This window comes from Narcine bancroftii, chromosome 9 (assembly GCF_036971445.1).
Source record: "Narcine bancroftii isolate sNarBan1 chromosome 9, sNarBan1.hap1, whole genome shotgun sequence".
Taxonomy (NCBI): Eukaryota; Metazoa; Chordata; class Chondrichthyes; order Torpediniformes; family Narcinidae; genus Narcine; species Narcine bancroftii.
Window position 1 is genome coordinate 108688340 of NC_091477.1, and position 24014 is coordinate 108712353.

Sequence of the window (24014 nt, forward strand, 5' to 3'; positions counted from 1 at the left end):
TCTGAATTTCTCTGCCTCTTAATTAATTGAAAGCATGCATGAGGCTAGATATGCTGTTTTCTTTCCAATCCCACTGCTCTCTGATTTGAGTTGTTATAACAACCTTTGTTAAATCCTTAATGAAAAGGAGTATTACTTATAATACTTTTCACTTGAAATTGGAGAATATGTACCATTATTTTTGTTTATAAATTAAATTATTGTTAGGGTAAAAGGTTTGTTCAGATCAGTCTGGATTATTTAAAATGTATTTGTAGATTTTTTTTTACACAAAGCAATTCACTTATTGAGCTTGAAATGGATAATTTGGCAAGAAACTACATTTTCTGAGCTATTTAATTTCCTTGGGAAAAGTTAAAGCGTCGTCTTGCGAAACATTTTATTTGAGGCGTTGGATCTCTTATTTTGATTTGCCTTGTTGATCAGTGACTCTCCAAGTGAAAATGTAACATTATGTAATGCTTCTCTGAAATACAAAAGATTCAGTTTAATGTAATTTCTCAATACTCAGCTGACCAGTACCATGGATCTGAGAGTCTGTAGCACTCATGATAATCAGCAATGCATACATTCTTGAAATGTCGCCACATGACAAAAACAGTCTTCAAGTGAATCAAGGAAGATAAATTCCTGGCAAGTGTAACATTGGATGTTTGGGAAGCTAGGGAAGACATTGCTGGAGTGCAGAAAGAGATGGTTATATCATAATTTGTTAAACTTGAGGATGATCAGTGTTGTGCCTTCATTTAAGAGTGGCAGCCAGGACAAGCTAAACATCAGTGATGGGAAATTTACTGGAAGGGTTACTGAGACAGAAGATCAACCAGCATTTGGAAAGGCAAGGATTGATTGGGGATAGTCTGCATGGTTCTGTCCATGGAAAATTGTCTTCCAAATTTGATTGAGTTATTTTGAAGAGGCTGTGATATCTATAGATATGTTTTTGGGAGATAAATTGGGAAAGGTTTGTTAGAGTAAGTTACATACAAACACTTTAAAACAGATCTTATTTGAAACCCTGGAGCTTGTCGGAGCCGCCTTCTGTCTGGAAGAGAACTGCTGTTCTAAGAGGGTCGTGTGATTTTGCAAGCAGAGAGAGTCAAATAGGCGCACGCACACACGCACCACTTCGACAATGTTACAGTCAGCAACAGCAGCTGGGACTGGAATAGGACAAGCTGGCAAGCTTGTGGAAGACCTCGTATGGAAAACTGATCAAGGCCCTTGTGGTTCATGCAAGAGGAGCAGCCTGGCTGTTTAATGTTTCATTTGGAATAAGAGAAAGAAAAAGGAACTTCGTGGTGACCTGAAAGAAAGAGGTTATCATCTGGAGAACCCTGAGGGGGCAAGTTTCGTCAGCAAGACACTGAAGTGGCTGATTAAAGGGAATCAGTTGTGGATGTCCTGGAACAACAAATCTCTCTGAAAACCAACAAGAACCTTCCTTAGCGATAACCATTTACTTTTCAAGCACCAAAACCTGGTGAATTTCTGTGCACAGTATAAGAATTGCCTGCAACCAGAGAACTTAGAGGAATGAGAAGTGAGATTGGACTGTAAACCAAAGAGCTTTTCTGAATTTACACACACATTACATACACGTGCGCTTAGAATTAGAAGGGGGTTAAGTTAGGTAAAGTAAATCAATAGAGATAAGTTAAAATTTGATTCTATTTTCATGTTTAAACATAATTAAAAGCAACTTTTGTTAAGTAACCATTTGTCTTGGTGAGTATCTATTGCTGCTGGTTGGTGGGGTCCTCTGGGCTCGTTACAAGGTAACCAAGAGGATTGAAGAGAGCAAGGTGGTAGATGTGGCAACATGATTTGACAAAATCATGTTTGCCTTTGAGAAAATCCCTCATTGGTCAGTTAATCCAGAAGGTTAGGTCACATGAGTTCTCAGGTCATTTGCATACTAAATTGGCTTGGTAGTAGTGGAGGGTTTTTTTTTCAGATTTAAGCCTCCAGATAGTGGTGCATTGCAAGGATCAGTCATTTGTGTTAACAACTTGAATTACAATAGAATTAATATGGTTGGTAAATTTGTGGATGACACCTATGGAATTTAACTTGATCATGCACAAGGTATTGCATATTGGTGAGATAAATCAGGACGGGACATGCACAGTAAATGGGAGGGTCCTGAAGATGTTGTACTTGTAGTTCTTTGTTCCACAAGTAAATAGTTCCCTGAAAGTTGTGAAAGAGGGAGAGAAGATGGCGAAGGTGTCTGATGCTTTTACCTTCATTAGTCAGGGCACTGAGTGCAAGAGTTAGGATGTCATATTACCCACTCCTCTTGGAAAATTGTGTGCAATTCTAGTCGTCTAGCAATTGGAAGGAAATCAATACACTGGAAAGTGTTTAGAAAACATTCATTGGCTATTATAGAGATGAGAGTTCTTCCAGAAGAATCTAGATAGGTGGAGGCTTATTTCAGGAAAGACTGGACAGGCTGGGATTCATTTCTTTACATCATAGCACACTGATGGTTGATCATATCAAAGTATATAAAATAATGAGGGGCAGAGATATGATGAATAGTCTGTCCTTTCCTCAAGGTAGGGGTGTTAAAATAAGGAGATGGAAACTTCAGTTGAGAGGAGAAGGAGTTGAGGGGTGGTGACGCAACCTTTTCATGCAGCATTGATGAAATGTGGAGTTACCAGATGAAGTTGTAGAAGTGGGTACAATTAAAATGTTCAAAGTGCATTTAGACAAGACTGCACTGTCTCAAGGATTTGGAGGGATCTTGGCCACGTGGAAGCAGATGGGTCAGGAAGTCAACCCTACCAGCAGGTACAAGTTGGGCTGAAGTGCTTGTTTCTATTCTGTGTAACTCTATAAGTGTCATTACATTTTTTTTGTAGGCAAAAAGATTGTTTTATTGACCTTACTGTCCAATATGCCAAAGGTGAATTATCCATTTTCATGAGGCAATATAAAACAAATACATCAATATTATTTATTATTTCTAGGTTGAGGATAAAACCATCTTGATCACAGGATGTGATACAGGAATTGGCTTTGCTTTGGCCAAGCATCTGCATGCCAAGGGGTTTTCTGTTTTTGCCGGCTGCCTCTTAAAAGTGAGTCTATGATATCTTCTAAACACATTGAATTGAAGATGTTTTGTATTTCCTTATCATCTTTTTCCTTAATCCAGAATTGTGTGGTAATGGAAAAATATAAACCCCTCTAGACTGGAAAGGATGGGGAAAATTTGAACATTTAAATACAAATTGTGAACAAAACTATAGGAATGGATTTTTACATCTATTGAAGTGTCTTGTGAATATTAATACCAATTCAGCTGCCAGAGAGAGAGAGAGAAGCTTTGCAATTGCTCTGATTAGATTTGCACACCAATTGCAAAGAAGGTCTGCATTCCAATACATTTTGATATACAATTTATTTTTTGCCTGTGCATGATTCATTCAGCATATGGGTTTAAAAACAGTTTGTGCTGAAAACGGCATCTGATTAACAGAGCACGTTGATCAACATAACTTGGTTACGAGAAGGTGATTTACTATGTAAACTAGTAACGTCATGTTGAACTCATAAAGTGAGAAACAATGATCTTAGAACGTAATCATGAATTTTATTCAGTTTTCTGCCACATTTAAAATGGACCAGCAAAAAATCTTAAATTTTATGAACATTAAGAAAACTGAAGGTAACCTGTCCATTTTTAAATCTTTATGATCTTTTTAATATGCACTTTGCAAAATATTTTTACAGGAGCAAGGAAGACAGTCGTAGTAGATCTTGTGCCACTATTTCTAATGTCAACTGGAGTAGACAGAAATATGATTGACTGTTGCTGTTGAACTTTATTAAACTTTGGCATCTGTTACCTAAATTGTAAAATTGTTATTATATTTTGGATGCATCGTAAGTGCTCTGGATGAGTAAGGGATACCAATGAGGAAAAGTCATTAGTTTATTTATTTCTAATGACTTGAAGATGCAGAATGGATTATTCATTTTACCGAAGTGCAATTTTTAAAAAGAAAATGGGTCAAATTAGTGTTTATTCATTTAAAAAGAGAAGTTGAAGAATTGCTGGTGTGAAATTTTTAAAGGTAAAATTTTTAAGATGTTTCTCACTTAAGGCAATGTTTGAACAACTAACATAGGCTTCCTGTGCACAGTGAAAATGCAGAATGGTGTTTTTGGAAAAAGTGGACGTTACATACAGCATTTGTACAAAACCATTCAGGTGTAAATCCTCCAAGTAGGATATTTTCATGTGTGGTCTTGATCAGGTATTTTTTTGTATTTTATCCATCTGAACTGTTAAGATAAGCCTAATCCAGTTTAAAACTTCACCTAATGATCATAACCATGTACGTTTTTGCAGGGTCAATGATGCTGTTAGTATGAGTTGGCAATCCATACTAAGAATTCCAAAAGAGCTTTTTGTTTTCTACAATCTTCATCTTGGCATCTCTCAGAACAAATGTTGCATTCCATTGCTGTGCCGGACTGATTGGGTAATGTGATTGGCACCTACTGGAATGCTACTCCTTGGGCTACATTTGTCCATTGATTCATGAGGAGAAATTGTCTTAATTTTGACTGTTATTGGAAAAGTATAGTAATTGTATTTTCTTTGGAAGGATAAAAATGGAGAAGGTGCTCAAATTCTTGAGAAGAATAAATGTGAGCGACTAAAGGTTCTTCAAATGAACACATGCTCAGATGAAGAAGTGCTGCAGGCGGTGGAATTTGTAAGGAGACATTTGAGGGATCCGGAGAAGGGTATGCTGTGGGTTCAAATTTACACTGAACCATGTCAAATCAACAGGATAATTTAACAAAATGTGTTTAAATTAATACTGTTTTTCAACAATTTATACTTTTCCAAAATCCATTTTAAAAACTGGAAAACAAGAAATCTGAAGTAGAAGTAGGAATTGCAGGAAGTGCTCAACAGATCAGGTTGCAACTATGGAGAGACAAACAGATCAACCTTTTGGTTGGTTAAACGCGAGACAATTTTTTTAAAAAGGTTTGCTTCTTGAAAACAAAATCCGGGATTATGGTAGACAGCTTAAAGCTAAACACAAAAAAATTCAGATTTAGTGTATCACATAGGAAGTTGGAGAAATATTAAATGAACTTTTATTGAATTTAATGTGTTTAATTGTGTTATGATAACGTATGGCGTTAGTTCAACTGTGCATGTTTCTCAACAAATGTGAGGAGCCCAGGGTTTGTCTTGGTCACTAATTTTACAACCGAAGTAGAGCTCATAGACTTTCTCAGTAGGTGCAGTCATGCTGCATCTTTGAGCCATAAGCGTATACTCGCCACAAATGTAACAGACTGTATGGTAGCTGCTGTGACATTGATGAGACATTTCTGGTGTATTGCATCTTCTCGAAGACAATAAATGCTATTGTTAAGTACACTCACTCTGCTGTTGCCCAAATAATATGTGTATCAAGTGCATTCAATCTGTATCAGTGTCATGCAGAACATCTGCATATGTGAGCTGCTTTTATGGCCTGTTTGTATCTATCCTGTGAAAGCATGCCCAGCCCTAAGACAACATTATATAGCACCTGCATTGAGTGCATGCTTGGACTGACCAAAACAGCTTGCTTTGTGGGCAATATACTGGTAAAATAAAATATGACAAGAAATTTTAAAGGTTGAATCTAAAAATTAGTGCATGAAGGGAAATTTTTAAGGTGATTTTTGCGATCAACAGCCCAAAATTCATAAAATGTACCCAAAAGTTAATGAAGCAAAATTTTCATTGTCCAGTCTAATCTTCCATCAAAATATGAAATATAAACAATCTGTAATGTATACACATGCTGTTTTCCTGCTGAACATTTTCTGTTTTTGCATGTTTTAATTTTGGAAGTCATTGAGTGGATGATGATATACCCACATAGCCGAGATGATCTCCTTGAATTTTTTTGTACTACTGGAACACCTGTCCTTTTACTTGTTAATCTTGCAACCATTCAGGACTGACCAAGGATTTCCAGATGAAGCAGTTCACTTTCTCAAGTATTGCATTTGGTCTTCACAGTGTTGCACCTTACATTTGAGATCTGGAATGTAAATTTGGTGATTGCTTTGTGGAATGCCTCTATTCAGCTTCCTGCTGCTTGTCACTTTCAATCTTTTTCCCAGTCCTATCTATCTGATCTCCTGCACTGTTGTGAGAAAGATCCACTGTAAACTAAAAGGACCTCATCTTCAATCTGGGTATGTTCCAAGATTCCTTTATTGCCATGTAATAGTACTGGCCTTCTGCCTGCTGTCTATTGCAGCCTTTTAGACTTCTATCAAACTGAGCAATTCTTTTTCTCCTTGTACAAGAACTTGGCCATTTTGGCTCAGTTTTTCCTCTTGTTTCTCTTCCTCTCCATCAATCAGATAACTCCCAACATTTTTCCCCCATTGCAACCCTGCATTCATTCAGATTGAGGTATTTCCTTTTTCCTATCTATTCCTTTTCTTTGCAACTTAACACTAACTTTTTTTTTTCTTTTCTAATTTGGACAGAGTCTTCAATCTGAAACATTCATTCTCTATCTCATTCCACTAATGCACCTTGATCTTCCAGCATTTTCAAGATTTCAGGTTTCCAGAATCTGGAGCTTTTGTATGTTTCACTTCTGTAACTGATAAAGGTTTCTTTAGTTTTCACTAGCTGGTGCATGCTTTGCATAATTTTAACCTCATGTGAGTCTTTTCTCTGCTGAGTCCCATGCTGGGCTGTTGCTATGGTTCTCTACTCTTTAGGATTCTCCTTTTTTAGCAGGGGTGGGTAGGGAGTGTTCTCCCACTATCATATCCAGTGCTAGACTGCTGCTTGCCCAGAGCCCCTCGAGGTTGGAGTTGCTGATTATAGACATCACCATCTTGTGCATGGACCTTCATGGGTTCTTCAAGGTGAAAAATAACAGTGCTGGCCCCATTCTATAAACTTGTACGGGCTCATCAGGCAGGAAGGCTGATGAGTGGGATACTGTGGAGGAGTGCTGAAAAATGTATCTCTGCTCTCTTGCTCTTCCTGGCTTCGCACCAACACTGTCACTTGGCCAGCTGCAGCAGTGCCGCTATTTTAATCTCTTATTGAGGTTGTCGGCTGAGGTGTCATTCCAGAAACTTAAATATGAAACCCTGCACGGACACTCCATTTAAATACTGAGTGGTTCCTGTACTCTTTTAGATGTTAAACCGTGGTTCTATTTTCTCTCTCTGGTGAAAAGTTCCAAAGTTAATATTTATCTTTTAAGTAATATTTCTCAATCTGATTATCTGGACATTATTACATTGCAATTGGTAGAAATTTACCATGAATTTTTCAGTCCAAATGGTGATTATCCTTCAATATAATTAATTGACTTCAATATACAATGGGATATCCTGCAAACAAATGCTGAAGGTGCTTCTTCCATGCAAGCATATATTTCCTTTCATTTTCTATTGAAAAATGTCTGAACTTCACTTGCAGAATAGTCTTTAGTTAGTTGTGAAATCTATAGAGATAGAGATTTACAGGAAGGGGGCATCTTGTAGCTCACTTTGAAACCCTATACAGTTTGCACATGGGCCCTTTTCCTGGAAGTTTGGGGTTGATTATTGGCACATAAAGGGGCAATATTGTGATTACTGCAGTTAATTCATTTGATCCTCGCTCTAATATTTCAAGAAAACATCTCAATGGATGTTTTGAAAATCATGGTGGAATGGAATGGAGATGGATCTTATGAGTTAGGGTCATCTAAATCAGTCTTTGTTGACCTTCTTTTGGCTTTGCCCTCCCCTCCCCCCAGGACTCTCTGCTCAAAGTTTTTGGGCCCCATTTCCTGAGAAGCAGTCGCTTAGTTGGTTTCTTCCATATTTCTCCTACAGGCTGCATAAAAACACATAAAAATATTTTATGATTTCAGTCTGTGGCTCCCTTTGAATGTGATGTGATCCCCATTGAGAATGGCTGTTCTAAACAATTCAATTTCTTTCTGTTTTAATGTGAAATGCAGACATACAGGCACTTTGTGTGGGAGTGGTAAAGTTTGGTAGGTTCAAAGGATAGTGGGCCTGAACACAGGTGAATGCATGGAATTTCCCATTGTGTGGGAGTGGTAAAGTTTGGTAGGTTCAAAGGATAGTGGGCCTGAACACAGGCGAATGCATGGAATTTCCCATTGTGTGGGAGTGGTAAAGTTTTAATGTGAAATGCAGACATACAGGCACTTTTATTTAAAGTTTGGTAGGTTCAAAGGATAGTGGGCCTGAACCCAGGTGAAACAGTGAAATCAGTCACTTCAGTCTTAATGCTACCAATGCCAGCAACTGTCTACACTCTTACAAGCACAGTACAATCCAGTTACGTCAAACTTAATACTACTGATATTATCAACTGCTTATTGCAGGCTTATCACAACCAAGAACTACAATATACTGTACCTTGTCTAACCTGGACATGGCTCAGATGCTATCTAGAATTACAACAGTCCCGATCCCTCTGCATTTGATCTTAGCCAAAAGGCCGAGAAGCGATGATCTCTCTGTAGTGCACACCTTACCGGCAACTCCTCCAGGGTTCATCTCAGGGCCGAAGATCAAAAGAGGAAGATCTCCTGCACGTGGTGGAATTGAGAGTGCAGTGAGCTGGAGGGTCTGTCCCAGGTAATCATTTGGGTGGTTAAAGGGGCTAATGGTCAGGTGTGCACTCACGGGTGGGCAGAGTCCAACCTTAATTGGCAGGTGATGCAACTTCCAACTTGGTTCCAGATGGAAAGGTAATGTGACCTTCCACAGGTCACATTCCCACCAGGTTCTAGACGGAGAGGAGGTCACATGACCCTCTGCAATCCACACTGCAAGAGATCCTTCATGAAATTTTTATCATGTTTGAGAAGTTGAATATTATTGTATTTGAGACAGATGAAAATTCTATTGGTTGTGAAGGAAGGTAATTGGCCCTTAAAAAGAGCATGATAACCAACATTATGGCTTTTCAAGATCCTACTCAAATTGATGCTCAATTTTTCTTTTGCCATAATTTTCCTCTAATTTCAAATTAAGCCTTTATTTGTCTTTAAATTGTAAGCCCCAAGGAATGGAATCCCCGAATATAGTTCAGTAAGTAATGTAAAATTTTCAAATAACCAGAGGTGACATTTTGATTTGATCAGGAAATGGTGAAAATCCGATTCGTTTTTCCTCCAGAAATCTTTAGAAATGGTAGTATCAAGATGTAGGAAGGCGATAGTAATTTTAATTTTTTTTAAATTCCCATTCTTTCATGCATGAAGAATTTGTACATCCGTATTGCACTGATCATGCTGTATCCTTTATTTAGGACTTTGGGGTGTGGTGAACAATGCTGGCATTTCCACTTTTGGAGAGGTGGAATTCACAAGTGTGGCACATTACAAGGAAATTGCAGATGTTAATTTATGGGGGACTATTCGAGCCACTAAGGCCTTCCTCCCACTTATTCGGCGGGCTAATGGTGAGTAAAATTGTTCGAAATCACATAGATATTAACTAGTCTTGCAGGGAAACCCGCACAGTATTCAATTAAAAAATTTAAGCAAGTATTATTTGAAGTAATGAAATCCTGATTTGATTTGATATTTAATTCCAATTGCAGGTGTCTTATTTTCCTAGCACTACTTTACTAATAATGCAGGTTGATGTGCATATATTTTGTAAAACTTAGTGATTTGTTTTTCTCCATTAGAAAATCAGATCTGTAACATTGTCTCACTCCTTTTGCCAAATCTGTATTTTAAAAAAAATTTAAAAAAAAAAGCAGGATTTTCACAAAGTTTTTGGTATTGGTGGATTATTGTTTAATGTTGCAACAACTATTTTGTGAGGCCTAATGTCTCGGCCAGATGCATGAAAAAATATTCAACTAGATAGATACATGTGTCTGCTGGTACTTATTGGTAAGTTGTGGCTGCTTGGCATTCTTCGAAGCTGATGGGCATGACGCTCAGTAAACAGTAACATGTGTGGAAAGCCGTGTAAGTGAACCTCACTTGATGTTAGCATTAAAGCTACTGTCACCTCCAACAACATTTTTTCCAAGTTTCCAGAAACCTGCAGGTGAAGGTACAGACCTGCTGCAACAAGTGTAAGTTGGATTCTGTCAATTTCATTAACTATCATCAAAATGTTAACGATCAGTTTGGTGCTTTCCCTTTACTCAGAACATCATTTCTGTTAATTCAAACAGCCCCACTATCTTCCATTTCCCGGATAAACCAGATACCTGATTGATTTTTCTTCCTTTCAGTCTGAGGCTTTGGCTATCCAACTGCATTTAAAAATACTGACCGATCACTGAATGAAAATGTTGCCCACTGGAGTGCGCCAGGAAATTAAGCTGTCTGTGATATGTTGAGGAATTGGTTTGGTGCTTCGATAAATCAGTAGATCAATGATTGCCCAGGAGACTCCCTCAGTCTAACAACTTTTCAATGTACTGGCAATCTCTGGTACTTCTGATCTGATAGTTGAATGAAGTAACCCATGAATTTTGAGATTCTCTTCAGAGGCCACTCAGCTTAGAACCATGGAACACTACAGCACAGAAAACAGGCCATTTGGCCTGTCTTGTCTGTGCCAAAACATTATTCCACTAATCCCATTGACCTGCACCTAGTTCATTACCCCCCAGACCTCTTCCATCCATGTATCTATTCAATTTATTCTTAAAATTTAAGATTGAGCCTGAATTAACCATGACAGATGACAGCTTATTCCACACTCCAACCACTCTAAATGAAGAAGGTCCCCCTAATGTTCCCGTAAGCCTTTTCCTTTCACCCTAAAGCCATGTGCTCTCGAATTTGTCTCCTCTCATAATTTTGTAAACCTCTATCAAATCTCCACTCATTTCTATGCTTCAAGGAATAAAGTCCTAACTTGTTTAATCATTCCTTGTAACTTAACTCCTGAGACCTGCCAACATCCAAGTAAATCTTTTCTGCACTCTTTCAATCTTACTGATCTCCTTCCTGTAGTTGGATGATCAGAACTGCACATGATATTCCAAATTTGGCTTCACCAATGTCTTGTACAACCTCACCATTACATCCCAACTCCTATACTCAGTACTTTGATTTATGAAGGCCAAGATGACATGACAAAAGCTTTCTTTACAACCCTGTCTACTTGTGACACCACTTTCAGGGAATTATATATCTGTATTCCCAGATCCTTTTCTTCCTCTAAACTCCTCAGTGCCCTACCATTTACTGTGCATGTCCTACCTAGGTTTGTCCTTCCAAAATGCAACACCTCACACTTGTCTGCATTAAATTCCATCTGCCATTCACTGGCTCATTTTTCCACTTGGTCCAGATCCCTCTGCAAGCTTTGAAAGCCTTCCTTGCAATCCACAATGCCTCCATTCTTAGTGTCATCAGCAAACTTGCTGATCCAATTTCCCACATTATCATCCAGATCATTGATAAAGACAACAAACAAATGGTCCTAGCACCAATCCCTGAGCCACACCACGAATCACAGGCCTCTAGTCTGAGAAGCAATCATCCTTTACCACTCTCCGTCTTCTCCCATTCAGCCAATTTTGAATCCATTTTACATCCTCTCAATAGTTACTTAGTGTCTGAACCTTCTGATTTAGCCTCCCATGTGGGACCTTGTCAAAGGCTTTACTAAAGTCCATGTAGACAACATCTACAGCCTTTCCTAATTTCTTGGCAAGTTCCTCAAAAACTCTAAAAATTTGTTAAACATAAATCCATGCTGTCTATTCTTAATCAGCTCTTGGCTGTCCATATACATGTATATCCAATCTCTCAGAATAACCTCCAATAATGAACCTACTATTGACGTCAGGTTCATGAGCCTGTAATTTCCGGTTTACTTTCGGAGTCTTTTTTAAACAACAGAACAACATGAGCTACCCTTCAATCCTCCGGCACCTCACCCATGGCCAAGGACATTTAAGATATTTCTGCCAGGGCCCTTGCAATTTCTACACTAGCCTTCCTCAAGGTCTGAGGGGATATCATGTCAGGCTTGGGGAATTTATCTGTTTATTTGCTGTAAGGCAGCATACACCTCCTCTTTAATTTCTATATGTTCCATGACATTACTGCTTGTTTTCCTTCCTTGCTTGTACACTGTGCCAATTTCCTGAATAAATACTGATGCAACAAAGACTATTTAAGATCTCCCCCATCTCGTGAAACTCTACACATGGACATGCACTCTGATCTCTATGGGAGATCTTAAATACTTGTAGAAACCATAAGGGTTTACCTTCATATTATGTGCCAAAGCAACCTCGTGTCATCTTTTTGCCACCTTGATTTCTTCTTAAGTATTTTTTTACATTTTCCATACTTTTCTAGTACCTCATTTGCTCCTTGTTGCCTTTACCTGCCACACACCTCTCTCTTCTTAACCAGATTGCCAATATCCCATGAAAACCAATGTTCCCTATGCCTGTTAAATTTGCCTTTAATCCTGATAGGAACATGCAAAATCTGCAATTTCAAAATTTCACCTTTGAAGGCCTTCCACTTACTGAACACATTCTTGCCAGAAAACAACTTATCCCAATCCACTCTTCCTAGATCCTTTCTCATTTCTACCAAATAGGCATTTCTCAAGTTTAGGACCAGACCTATCCTTATCCATAATTAACTTGAACTAATGATATTATGGTCACTGGACCCAAAATGTTTGCTGACACATACATCTGTCACCTGACCTGTCTGGTTCTCTAATAGGAGATTAAATATTACGTCTTCTCTCATTGGTAGCTCTATATATTGATTTAGAAAACTTTCCTGAACATATTTGACTAACTCCACGTCATCCAGCCCTTTGACTATATGGGAGTCCCAGTCAATACGTGAGAAGTTAAAAAATCTCCTACTATCACAACTTTCTGTTTCTTACATGATTCTGCTATCTCTCTACAGATTTGCACCTCCAGTTGCAAATTTGTCAGTCTATAATACAAACCTATCAGTGTGGTCACACCTTTCCTGTCCCTCAGCTCCACCCATATGGCCTCTGTAGAGGAATCCTCTGGGCTGTCCTATCTAAGCACACTGATATTTTCCCTGACTAGCAATTCTACTTCTCTCCTTTTCATCCCTCCCCCTCTATCTCGTTTGAAACAATGGAACCCCGGAACATTGAGATGCCAATCCTGAAACCAAATCTCACTAATAGCAATTATGCCAATCCACGCTCTAAGCTTGTCTGCCTTTCTGACAATGCTCCTTGCATTGAAATTGATGCACCTTAGAACATTCCCACCACGTTCAACCCGTTGTCATAACAGTGCATGCAATTTTAACTATCTTTTCCCTCCTCCACTCCTCTATCTATTCTGGCACTCTGGTTCCCTTCCCATTGCAAATCTAGTTTAAATCCACTGGAGCAGCATTAGCAAACCTGCCCGTAAGGATATTTGTCCCCCTCCAGTTCAGATGCAAACTGTCCTGTCAGAACAGGTCCCACCTTCCCTGGAAGAGAGCCCATGTCTTTACTCATGTGTTAAGCTCTTTCTAACCTCACCAGCACAAGGCACTTCTCAGACATGAACCATGAAAGGCCAATGAGTCACCTGGGGTTGTCAAACTGGCAGGAGCTTTTCAGACACTTCTGAGGTTAGTAAGTTTACAGCTGACTTCAAACATTCATGGCAGCATTTCACTCAATATTTCAAATCAGTCTGGAAACTTGGTTAACTTGTGTGGTTAATATATGCAATTGAAGTTCCATAAATTGAATTTGTCTTTAGAAACACTAAAGGATCTATTTTCCTTTGAGTCATCAAGTCTGTAAATTCATATTGAGAGTAGGTTTGTGTACTTGTTGTTTTCACAGCACATTTCTAGCCTCACTACTGTTGACCAGTGTCTGTTTTCCAAGCAATTCAATCAAAAGTCTTGAGCCTTGTCCTTTTGTTCTCATTAGGTGTGATGCAGAAAATATTTGCACATGTCTTGGAATAGTAATACAACCTGTATTAAATTGAAAAGTTTATAATGATGAATACAGCAGAGATTGCAATATTGAATAGTTATGGGACTGTGGTCAGGAAATGTGCAAGGACATTAACGATACACTCTCTCTTATTTCAAAGCTGCCATCGTTATCTGTCCAATCAAAAATTCATCGTCACCAGCTTCCTTCAAAGCAGTAACATGAGTTCATGTCCCAATTAAGGTGGATGGAGAATTTAAATTCAGTTAATTAAATATTATAAATCTTGATTACAGAAACCTTTGGTGTTAATGGTGACCATGAATCCACTGTTATGATTTACCAGTGCCCTAAGATTCTGGATGAATATCAGTTGTTTTTACCCATTCTGATCATTCTGTTGTCCAGACTCTCAGCAATGTAATTACTATTTAATGGTTCTTAATGGCCTCCCATTGGTTATAGGCATCTCAATTATAAACTAAGAGCATTCAATCCCCCATCAATATCTGGAGTGTGTGATGGGAATTGCTATTAACTAGAAATTGAGTTGATATCTGCCCATTGTGACTACGTGGCCAGGCCAGAGCCTGGGTAACCTCTGGCAAGTGACTGGCACCTAACTATCCACAAGGCACGTTAGAATAGTGATTAAATATTGCCCAGTTTGCTGAATGAGTGCAAGTCGATCAGTTGCTAAGAAGCTTAATGCCATTAAGCATAATGCGTCCCTTTTGATTGGCACTCTATTGATTATCCTAATGATCTGTTCAGTCTGTCACGAGAAATATGTGGGTGTACTATGTATCATCTGCAGAAAATTGTCACTATTTTAATGACCGAATATTCCACACCTACAAACCACTCAGGATAAAGTCATCATGCAAATGAAACCTACCACTTAATCTCTTATGTTGCAACTACTTTAACATGGCAGTTGTTCTCTGGTTGGAATTGCCAACCTCACAGCACTGTGAAAATACCTTCCCCACAAAGACATATACAGATCAGGATGATGAAGTCCAACGGTCTCAGCAATGGGCAATAGCAATACTCACAACCAAGGAATGAATATAGAGAAACTAGTTACAACTGGGGAGGGCATAATATTTGAAACAATAATAATGAAAATTTTGCAAAGCTATGACAAAAGAGGTCGAGATGTATTTTGTATCTTCTACCAGTAATATTTAGACAGGCCGCACAGTAACAGCTCAAAGATACCAATTCACTTACATTTTTGAAGGGTGGGAAGAAACTGGAGCACCAGGGCGACTGGGAGAACCTAAAATCTCCTTCCACACAGTGCCGGATTCAAACTTGGGTTGCTGGTGCTGTGGTAGGTTTGAGCTAACATCCATGCTAACCATGCCCTGCACTAACTGCCATCCTGAGATGTTTTGTAATTAGATATCTGAAATATCTGGGCTATTTTGTAATTGTGCAAAATTCTGTGAATAAAATGGGTGCTTCCCAGTAATAATTTTGTAATTCTAGAATGAAATTCAGAACACAACTGTGAGACCATAACTTTGACCGGATTTAATACTGCAACTACAGAAAAAAAATCAATAATTCATCGATCAGTTTAATTCTTTGAATTTAATTTAAATGTTTGTTTCACAGGTCGTATCGTGAATGTGGCCAGCATGTTTGGACGCTTTGGTATCGCTGGCCTGTCTGCATACTGTATTTCAAATTATGGAATGGAGGCTTTCTCAGACTGTCTGCGTTATGAACAACGCCGATGGGGTGTTAAAGTCAGCATAATTGAGCCAGGAAACTATTTAGCTGCCACCGACATCCTTACTCATAGCCACATTGAAAGCACAGCTCACAGACTGTGGAATGAAACTTCTGAAATTGTTAAAGATGATTATGGGAAAGCATATTTTGATCGACAGACAATAACAATGAAATCTTTCAATAGCAGCAGTTCAAAAGATATTTCCCCTATTATTAATGCCATCACTGATGCACTAACTTCCAGATATCCATACTGTCGTTATGAACCAATGGATGCCTATTGGTGGGTTAGATTCCACATTTTGACCTACTTGCCTACTCCAATAGCTGACTGGTTATACAATAATTAACCAACCTGCCAATGTATTACCTGAATGATCTGGATCCAACATATTGTGCCAATTTCTTCATGTGGTTGGCTCTGTTATTTTGTGTCTCTTAACTATTGTCCTCACCCAAAGTTACTTAATGAATTTTATAAAAATTAATATAGCGGTTCGGTACTTTATAGGTTTTATATTGACTTGAATGCAATTATTTTTACATGATGCATTATGCAGCAGAAATAATTTTCAGTTTTGGTGTATTGCAGTTCACTTATAAAATTTGGTTCCAAATGAGGAGCAGATTAAAACTTACTGCCATAATTATACACAGGGTTTTCTTTGATTTGCAAATTTTTGCTATATAGTCATTGACTCTGCAGCATGTCTCGATTATGAAGTTATTTTTTCTACAATAATCATTGTCGAAGTATTCTGTTCATTTGAAAAATTTGTCAGCCTATTTGATCCATGAATTTTTGCCCAAGTTTTCCCCAGATTGCATCCAATTTTGATGTTGAGGAATGACACTGTTTTGGGCAAGCTGTTCAGTTCAATCCTGACTTGCACAGACTCCCTGTGACTGTGTAGGTTTTCCTCAGGTTCCAGTTTTCTTGCATGTGCTGAAGATGTGCAAATTTGATAGATTAATGGGGATCCCCAATGTAGGTGGGTTACAATAAAATTGGACTGGGGGGATGATTATGGTGAAAAGGTTTTTAAAAATATTTATAATTTTTAAAATCATAACATCAATTATAATATTTATACAGAAAGTATATAATTGAATAAACCACCCCCCAATCTCCCTCATCCACCCCACTAACACCCACCCACCTCCCCCTACCACCTACTAAAAGAAGAAAAGAAGTTATGAGCCCAGAGGACCCCAAATCCCAGCAGCAATAGATATTCTCCAAGACAAATGGTTACTTAAACAAAAGTTGCTTTTAATTATGTTTAAACATGAAAATAGAATCAAACTTATCACTATTGACTTACTTTACCTAACTTAACCCCCTTCTAATTCTAAGCGCACGTGTATGTAATGTGTGTAAGTTCAGAAAAGTTCTTTGGTTCACAGTCCAATCTCCCTTCTCATTCCTCCAAGTTCACTGGTTGCAAGCAATTCTTCTACTGTGCACAGAAGTTCACCAGGTTTTGGTGCTTGAAAGGTAAATGGTTACTGCTAAGGAAGGTTCTTGTCTATTTTCAGAGAGAGATTTGTTGTTCACTGGACACTTCAGCGTCTTGCCGAAGAAATTTGCCCCCTCAGGATTCTCCAGATGATGGCCTCTTTCTTTCAGGGCACCACAGAGTTCCTTTTTCTTTCCCTTATTTCAAGTGAAACATTAGACAGTCAGTCCTTTCCTCTTGCATGAACCACAGGGCTTTGACCAGGCTGAACTAAGCACTCACAACCCGTCTTCGAAATGGGGTTTTCCACAAGCTTGCCAGCTTGTCCTGACTAAAACTGCAGAACTGCTCGCTCTCGCTCTTTCTTCTAGGCACTGACATGTCTAGTATGAGCAGAGCTCCAGTATTTTAAATGAGATCTGTTTTAGTGTTTGTATGTCACCTATACTAAAAAAAACCTGCCCCAATTTATCTCCCAAAAACATATCTATATACAATACAAACACAACATAATCTGTCACAAGACCATCACTTAAAACAACAATATTCAACTTTTTAGCTCTGGAAACCAAGACACCACGCTGGAGCGGATTGAGAGATTAAATCTTCAAACCAAATTTTTTTAGATATGGGCTCCATACTTTTACAAAAAAATGATATTTATCCCTCAAATTATACATGATCTTTTCTAAAGGAATACAGGATTTCATTTCAGTATGCTATCATTGCATTCCTAAAACTAAATCAGATTTCCAGGTAATGCCCAAATGTTTTTTTTAGAAACAACCAAAGCTAAATGTAGAAATTCAATTTGATACACAGTCAATCTTAATACTAAAGCAATTGACTTAATATCTCCTAATAAAAACAACATTGGATCAAATGGAAGACTCATTTTAACATTTTCTCCAAAAATATTTAACTTGTATCAGAAAGTCTTAACATTAGAACAGGTCCAATTCAAATATGAAAAAAGTACCTATCCTCCACATCGAAAACACAAATCTGAAGAAATTAAATTAAATGTCTTTAATTTTTCAGGGGTTAAGTATAATTGATTTAGAAAATTATATTGTATTAATCTATATCTTACATTTATAAACTTAGTCATACTGTCCTTACATAAATTTGTCCAAACATTTTCATCTATCTTCCTATTTAAATCAGATTCCCATTTTAATCTTGATTTATGAACATTTAACCTAGACATTTTATTTTGAAATGATTTATCCATTTCAGAAATAAACTTACTTGTTTCTTCCTTAGTAAGTAATAATTCCAAGGAAGATTGTTTAGATAATTTTAAACTATGACACTGGTGTTGATACAGATAGAGCAAGCAGCAAATAAAAAGAAGGAAAGCTCAAGTGGAGTAGCTCAGTGCAGCAGTGGAGATCGGAGGCTTTGGGGAGCAGAAGCTTCGAACATGCTCCAAGCCAGGTAAGATCTTTTCAGATTAACCCTGAGAAAGCAGTAGGAATGGCAACTAGGGCATGATATGCTCTAATTTGAGGATGTGGGAATTCTGGGGACAGCACCAGTGTCCTGGATGACTATATCTACAGGAAGTGCATCCAACTGTGGCACTTTGGGAAAAATGAAGCTGGATGAACTCCGGATCATTCAGGAGGCAGGGTGGATGATTGAGAGGAGCCATAGGGAGATGGTCACACCCAAGAAGTAAGAGGCAAATAAATGGGTAACTGTTAGAAGAGAGGAGGGAAATTGGCGCATAGCGTGGAGCTCCCCTGTGGCTGTTCCCTTCAACGATGTATAGTGTTTTGTATACTGTGGAAGAAGACAATTTACTCAGGGTAAGTTATAGTGGTCATATCTCTGGTACAGAGTCTGGCCCTTGGACTCAAAAGGGAAGGTATGGGTGGGGGGGGGGGGGTGGGTAGAGGAGGAGAACTGTAATGATAGGAGATGTGATTAAGGTTTTGTGGACAAGACTGAGATTCCCGATAGAGTCCACCAGATTCTCAAGTGGGACATGATCAGCCAGATTTCATCGTGCGTGTTGGTACCAATGACACGGAGAGAAAAATGATGAGGTCCTGAAGAGGGGTTTATAGGAAGTTAGGAAGGAACTGAAAACCAGGACTTCAAGTGTGGTAATCTCTGGATTTCAGTGAAGGCAGCAAAAGGAAGTTATGGCAGATGAATACGAGGCTGAAGAGTTGGTGCAGGGGCAGAGATTCAGACTTGAAGATCATTGGGATCTCTTTTGGGGAAGGTATGACATGTATAAAAATGCCAAATTGCACCTGAACTTTGGCGGGGGTGAGGGAGGGGGGGCGGGTGGCAATATCCTGGTGAGCCAGTTTGCTTGAGCTGTTGGGGAGAGTTTAAGCTAGTTTGGCAGAAAGATGGAAATCAGAATGAGATGACAGTGAATAGGGCAGCTGATACACAAGTAGCTGCACTATGAAGTGAGATTGTGAGGAAGGAGAGGTAGTCGATAGGGAAAAATTTCAAGTGTTAGATTAAGGATTTAACTTGTACTTAGGAATACAATTGAAAAGGGTGGTGAATACAGCATTGAAGGTCTCAGCGTGGTGTCCATAGAATAAGAAATAAGGTTGATTAGCGTAGCTGGAAATTGGCAGGTCTGAAGTTGTGGGCATCACTGAGTCATGGCTGAAAGATCATAGCTGGGAACTAAACATCCAAGGATACGCAGTGTATCAAAAGAACAAGCAGGTGGGAAATCGAATGGGGTGAAGGGTGGATGGGGTGGTTCTGTTGGTTTAAAAAAAAATCTTTGGAAAGAGGAGAGAATGGATGGGAAGATACAAAATTCAAAGTTCAGATTTATTATCAGAGTACATACATGACATCACATAATGCTGAGATTCTTTTTTCCTGCGGGCCAGGTGGAATTTCTTATTGATGGTGCAAAAATCTACTAAAAAAATACGTATGCAAAAGAGAAATGTAAACAAACAATGCAATACAGAAAATAAATATTCAATAATAAAAAATGTGCAAAATAAGAGTCCTTAAATGTGTTTCTGGTTGAGTGTGGAAAGGTAGTCTCTGTTCCTGAGAATTAGTCTTGTGGTACTTAGGCCTCTTTCCCGATGGCAGCAAAGAGAACAGAGTGTATCCTGGGTTGTGTGGATCCTTGATTGCTGCTGGTTTCTGACAGCAACATTCCATGTACATTTTCTTGATCATAGGGAGAGTTTTGCCTGTGATATTCTCGGGTGTGTCCACTACCTTTTGCAGGGCTTTCCACTCAGAGGTATTGGTGCCCCCAGACCATTGGTGATGCAGCCTGTCGGCACATTTTCCATTACACATCTGGAGAAGTTTGCCAAGGTTTTCAATGCCTGAGAAAGTAAAGACGCAGATGTGCTTTCTTCATGATAACATTAGTGTTTTGAGTCCAGGGAAGATCCTCTGAAATGGTGACTCCCAGGAATTTAAATTTGCTCATTATCTTCAACTCTGATACCTCCCCCAGGCATGGGGTGCGTCGGGTGGGCGATCAGGTATGCGTCCATGTTGACCACGTTGTCTCATCAATGTGCCATCAGGACCTGGCTGGCCCAAGATGGCGGCGCCCGGCGGATGACCGTGCGTCAGTACGGTCAGGCAACCCAACCGGCTGTGAAGCTGGCAGTGATGTCTTCGGAACTGGTGGTGACGTCTTCAGTGCGGGTGGAACGTGTCTGGGGGGAAAATGGCGGCGCCTGGGGTGACCACACTGCAGCGGTGCTGGTCGGTGGCTGGGCCGAAAGTGAAGTCAGCGGTGCGGGCAGAAGTGGTGGGGTGAGTGATGGCGTCGCCCGGTCCTCGCATGGCAATGTTCGGGAGAGCTCCCAACTGGTCGCAGAAGGCCGCAGTGCTTCTAACGGGTCGCATAGTGGCCTTTCTTCCCACATTGGAAGCAGTACAAGTTCTTCGCTGGACAGGCTTTGTGGGATTGCCTGTCTGTCCCACACCAGGACCTACAGTACTTAGAGGTGTGAGGCGCCGGCAGCAGCGATAGTCTCCTCCTCATAAGGCCCTTTGGCTACGGTGGTCATCTGCATCTGCCAGACCAGAGATTGGGGGAGTCGGGCATCGAAAGCCTCCGCATGAAGAGCTGCAGCCTCCACGGAGCGTATCACCTCCATTTTCCTGGCAAGAGAGGCGATGTTTTCTTCTAGCAATTTCTGCCGGGTGCTCCTTGAGCACAGCCCTCGCACGCAGGCACCCCAGATCAATCTTTCCACTTCCCCTTTGGTCACCCTGGTCTCAGTCAGGCATGGGCAAGTTAGCTCCCGCAGGGCCCCCAGATAGCATCTGCCATCTCACCTGGCTGATGATACCTGATGCTGGGCAGGTACCTGGTGCAGACCATGTTTGTCGGGGGCTCGTACATGCTCTCCAGGATGGCCATTGCAGGTTCATAGTCTGTGTAGTCCTTGATGGCCTGGAATGCTCGTGGGCCCTGCTTGGTGTAGAGCACCATGAGCCGTTTCTGGTTCGTATTGATCACCTCCACTTGTGTTTGGACGATTGCCTCAATCGCATGCCTCCAGATCTTGAAGTGTGTCTGGGTTTCCGTGTGTTGATGGTCGATCTCCAAGCTCCCGATCGACAGGAACTTCTCCAGGGTCATTCTTTAAAATTTTACTGGAATAAATTGTGGTGCACCAAGGTAGCAGCAAGCAAGCACAAAACTTGAAAGACCGTACAACAGGCTTTATTCCAGTAAAAGTCTGAACACCATTTCATGCCTCAGTGGCTCCCGTGTGACTGGCTCAGGAGGGGCCAGCTCGTCTATATTTGGGTCGGTGGAGTCAGCCCCCTAGAGGGTCTATTCAGGTTGGCTGATTGACAACCAGCCAGGTGGAGTCAGCCCCTTAGGTGGTCTTCCTGCAGTTATAAAGATCGCCCCCTGCAGAAGGCTGGTGGTCGTATCACCACATGCATCATAAGCTCTACACTTTGCATTAATTTTCATGTCTATCGGTTTTATTTTTCTCCTCTGAAACAGCATGATAATGATTTGCCTTCCAGTATTTGTAGCTTAATTTCTTCCATGACCTCCTGTCCTGTTTTAAAGTTTAACATTTCAAATGTAAAACAATTTAGGACTGAGATTATGATTCTCAGTAACTGAAGAATCTTACTCTTCTGACATGTGTCTTTTGGGAGATATTGGCAGTGTGGAGTGTGATTTGATATGATTTTTGATGTATCTGCATTTCTAATAGCTTCCTTTTTTAAAGTTGAAATCTAATTGAGTCATACAGCATGGAAACAGGCCCTTTGGCCCAACTTGCCCTCGCTAACCAAGATGTCCCACCCACACTTTCCCCAGCTGCCTGCATTTGGCCCATATCCTTCTCAACCTATCCTATCCATGTATCCATCTAAATTTTTCTAAACATTGCAATAGTTCTTGCCTTAATGACCTCCTCCCACAGTCCTTTCCATGCACTCATCACCATCTGTATAAAAATTCCATCATTTGTTAAAATTGGCATAAAGGAGAATTTTAAAAAGCATTTTTTAAGAAAAAAGAAACATTAAAAAAAAAATTCCACTCTGAGGCGATATTAAATAAATAAATAGAACCACAATTTAGCCGAGAATCAACTTGATTGAATTGACTTGACAGATCCAGTGCTCTTCATTCTTCTACAGTTGGTGTGAAAATTTTATTTCAGAGTTGACCCTCAACCTTTTTAAAGAATCCACATTTAATATATTTTCTATGAGGGTCTGACTTGGTTTTGAATCAGCTTCAAACAAGAGGAGTTATAATCTTTCTAATCATTCACGAATCAGTCAGTAAACAACAGAATTGATTCACTGACTGGAGGAGATGTCTACATACTGAAGGCTACGAGATACAGGTTATTGACTTCTTTTGGGGCTCTAACCTTGAATAGGGTAAAAGTGCACCTCTGCAGATTAGTCATGACATATCTGCTGACATTAGATCAAAGTGAACTGTGAAGTTCAATGATGTACATCAGGGTTTGGTAGTTTACACAAAAAAAAAACAATTTGCACATGATTTGAGGATTTATTTCACAATTCTATTTTTCTAGTACATTGGCAAAATCCATGCAAAATTGTACATCACTTTCTGATGAAAGCATTTTTAAATTGACAAACTGAAGTATGCAGCCTGTACTACTTGCAGACAAGGATACAGTCAAGAAAGTCAGAACTTTTCTCTATATTCCCAACTGGATTTGGATGAAATAAGAATGGAAATTTTGGGAGAGGTTGTGGTTGATTTGGAAAGTCCTCTTAGTTAATTATTCCTTGAAAGTTTGCATACCAGAAATTTTCTCTTCAACTCACTGTTTCTCCTGATATAACCCTTTTCCAATCAAATGGTAATTACTGGGGCTGACATTCCTTTTCTAAAAGCAGTGCACTTTTTAAAATTCTCCCATGCATCTGGATTTATAGATTTAATCATTATGCGGATGCTGTTACTGGAAACTCAAAAGATTTAGCTTTTACTTTTCATCAGGTGATATTTGCCTCGATTCCTTTACCTTCTAATATTATCATTTGTTTTATGATCTCTGGCATTTTGTTCATTTTGTTCCTGGTTAATCTTAAATATTATGACCTCTATTGTACTGGAGTTTTTAATCTACCTGCACTGATTTTTTAAAGAGCCATAACAAAATTTGTTCCCATGACTAAACTGTAATAATACACTTCTCATATTTTTCTGGCTTTCCATTTTTTTGATTGATATCTGAAATCATCCAGGGATAACTTTATGTCAAGATGCCACAAAAAAAAGCAAATTGTTAGTCACCTGTTTTTGTTTAAGTTTGCTGTCTTAGCCTTGCTGGATGCAAGTGGTCAAAATTC

The 24014-nt window shown here is 39.3% G+C and overlaps 1 protein-coding gene across 1 annotated transcript in view; it reads left to right on the forward strand.

The window, feature by feature from the left end:
* bdh1 (3-hydroxybutyrate dehydrogenase, type 1) overlaps positions 1-16366 on the forward strand; it is a 34377-nt gene extending 18011 nt beyond the window's left edge. The window contains exons 2-5 of the mRNA XM_069897260.1: positions 2982-3092; positions 4629-4770; positions 9344-9496; positions 15595-16366. Coding sequence (XP_069753361.1) covers positions 2982-3092; positions 4629-4770; positions 9344-9496; positions 15595-16064 — 876 coding nt within the window. The 3' untranslated portion in view covers positions 16065-16366. The remainder of the gene's footprint in view (positions 1-2981; positions 3093-4628; positions 4771-9343; positions 9497-15594) is intronic.
* The last annotated feature ends 7648 nt before the right edge of the window (positions 16367-24014 follow it).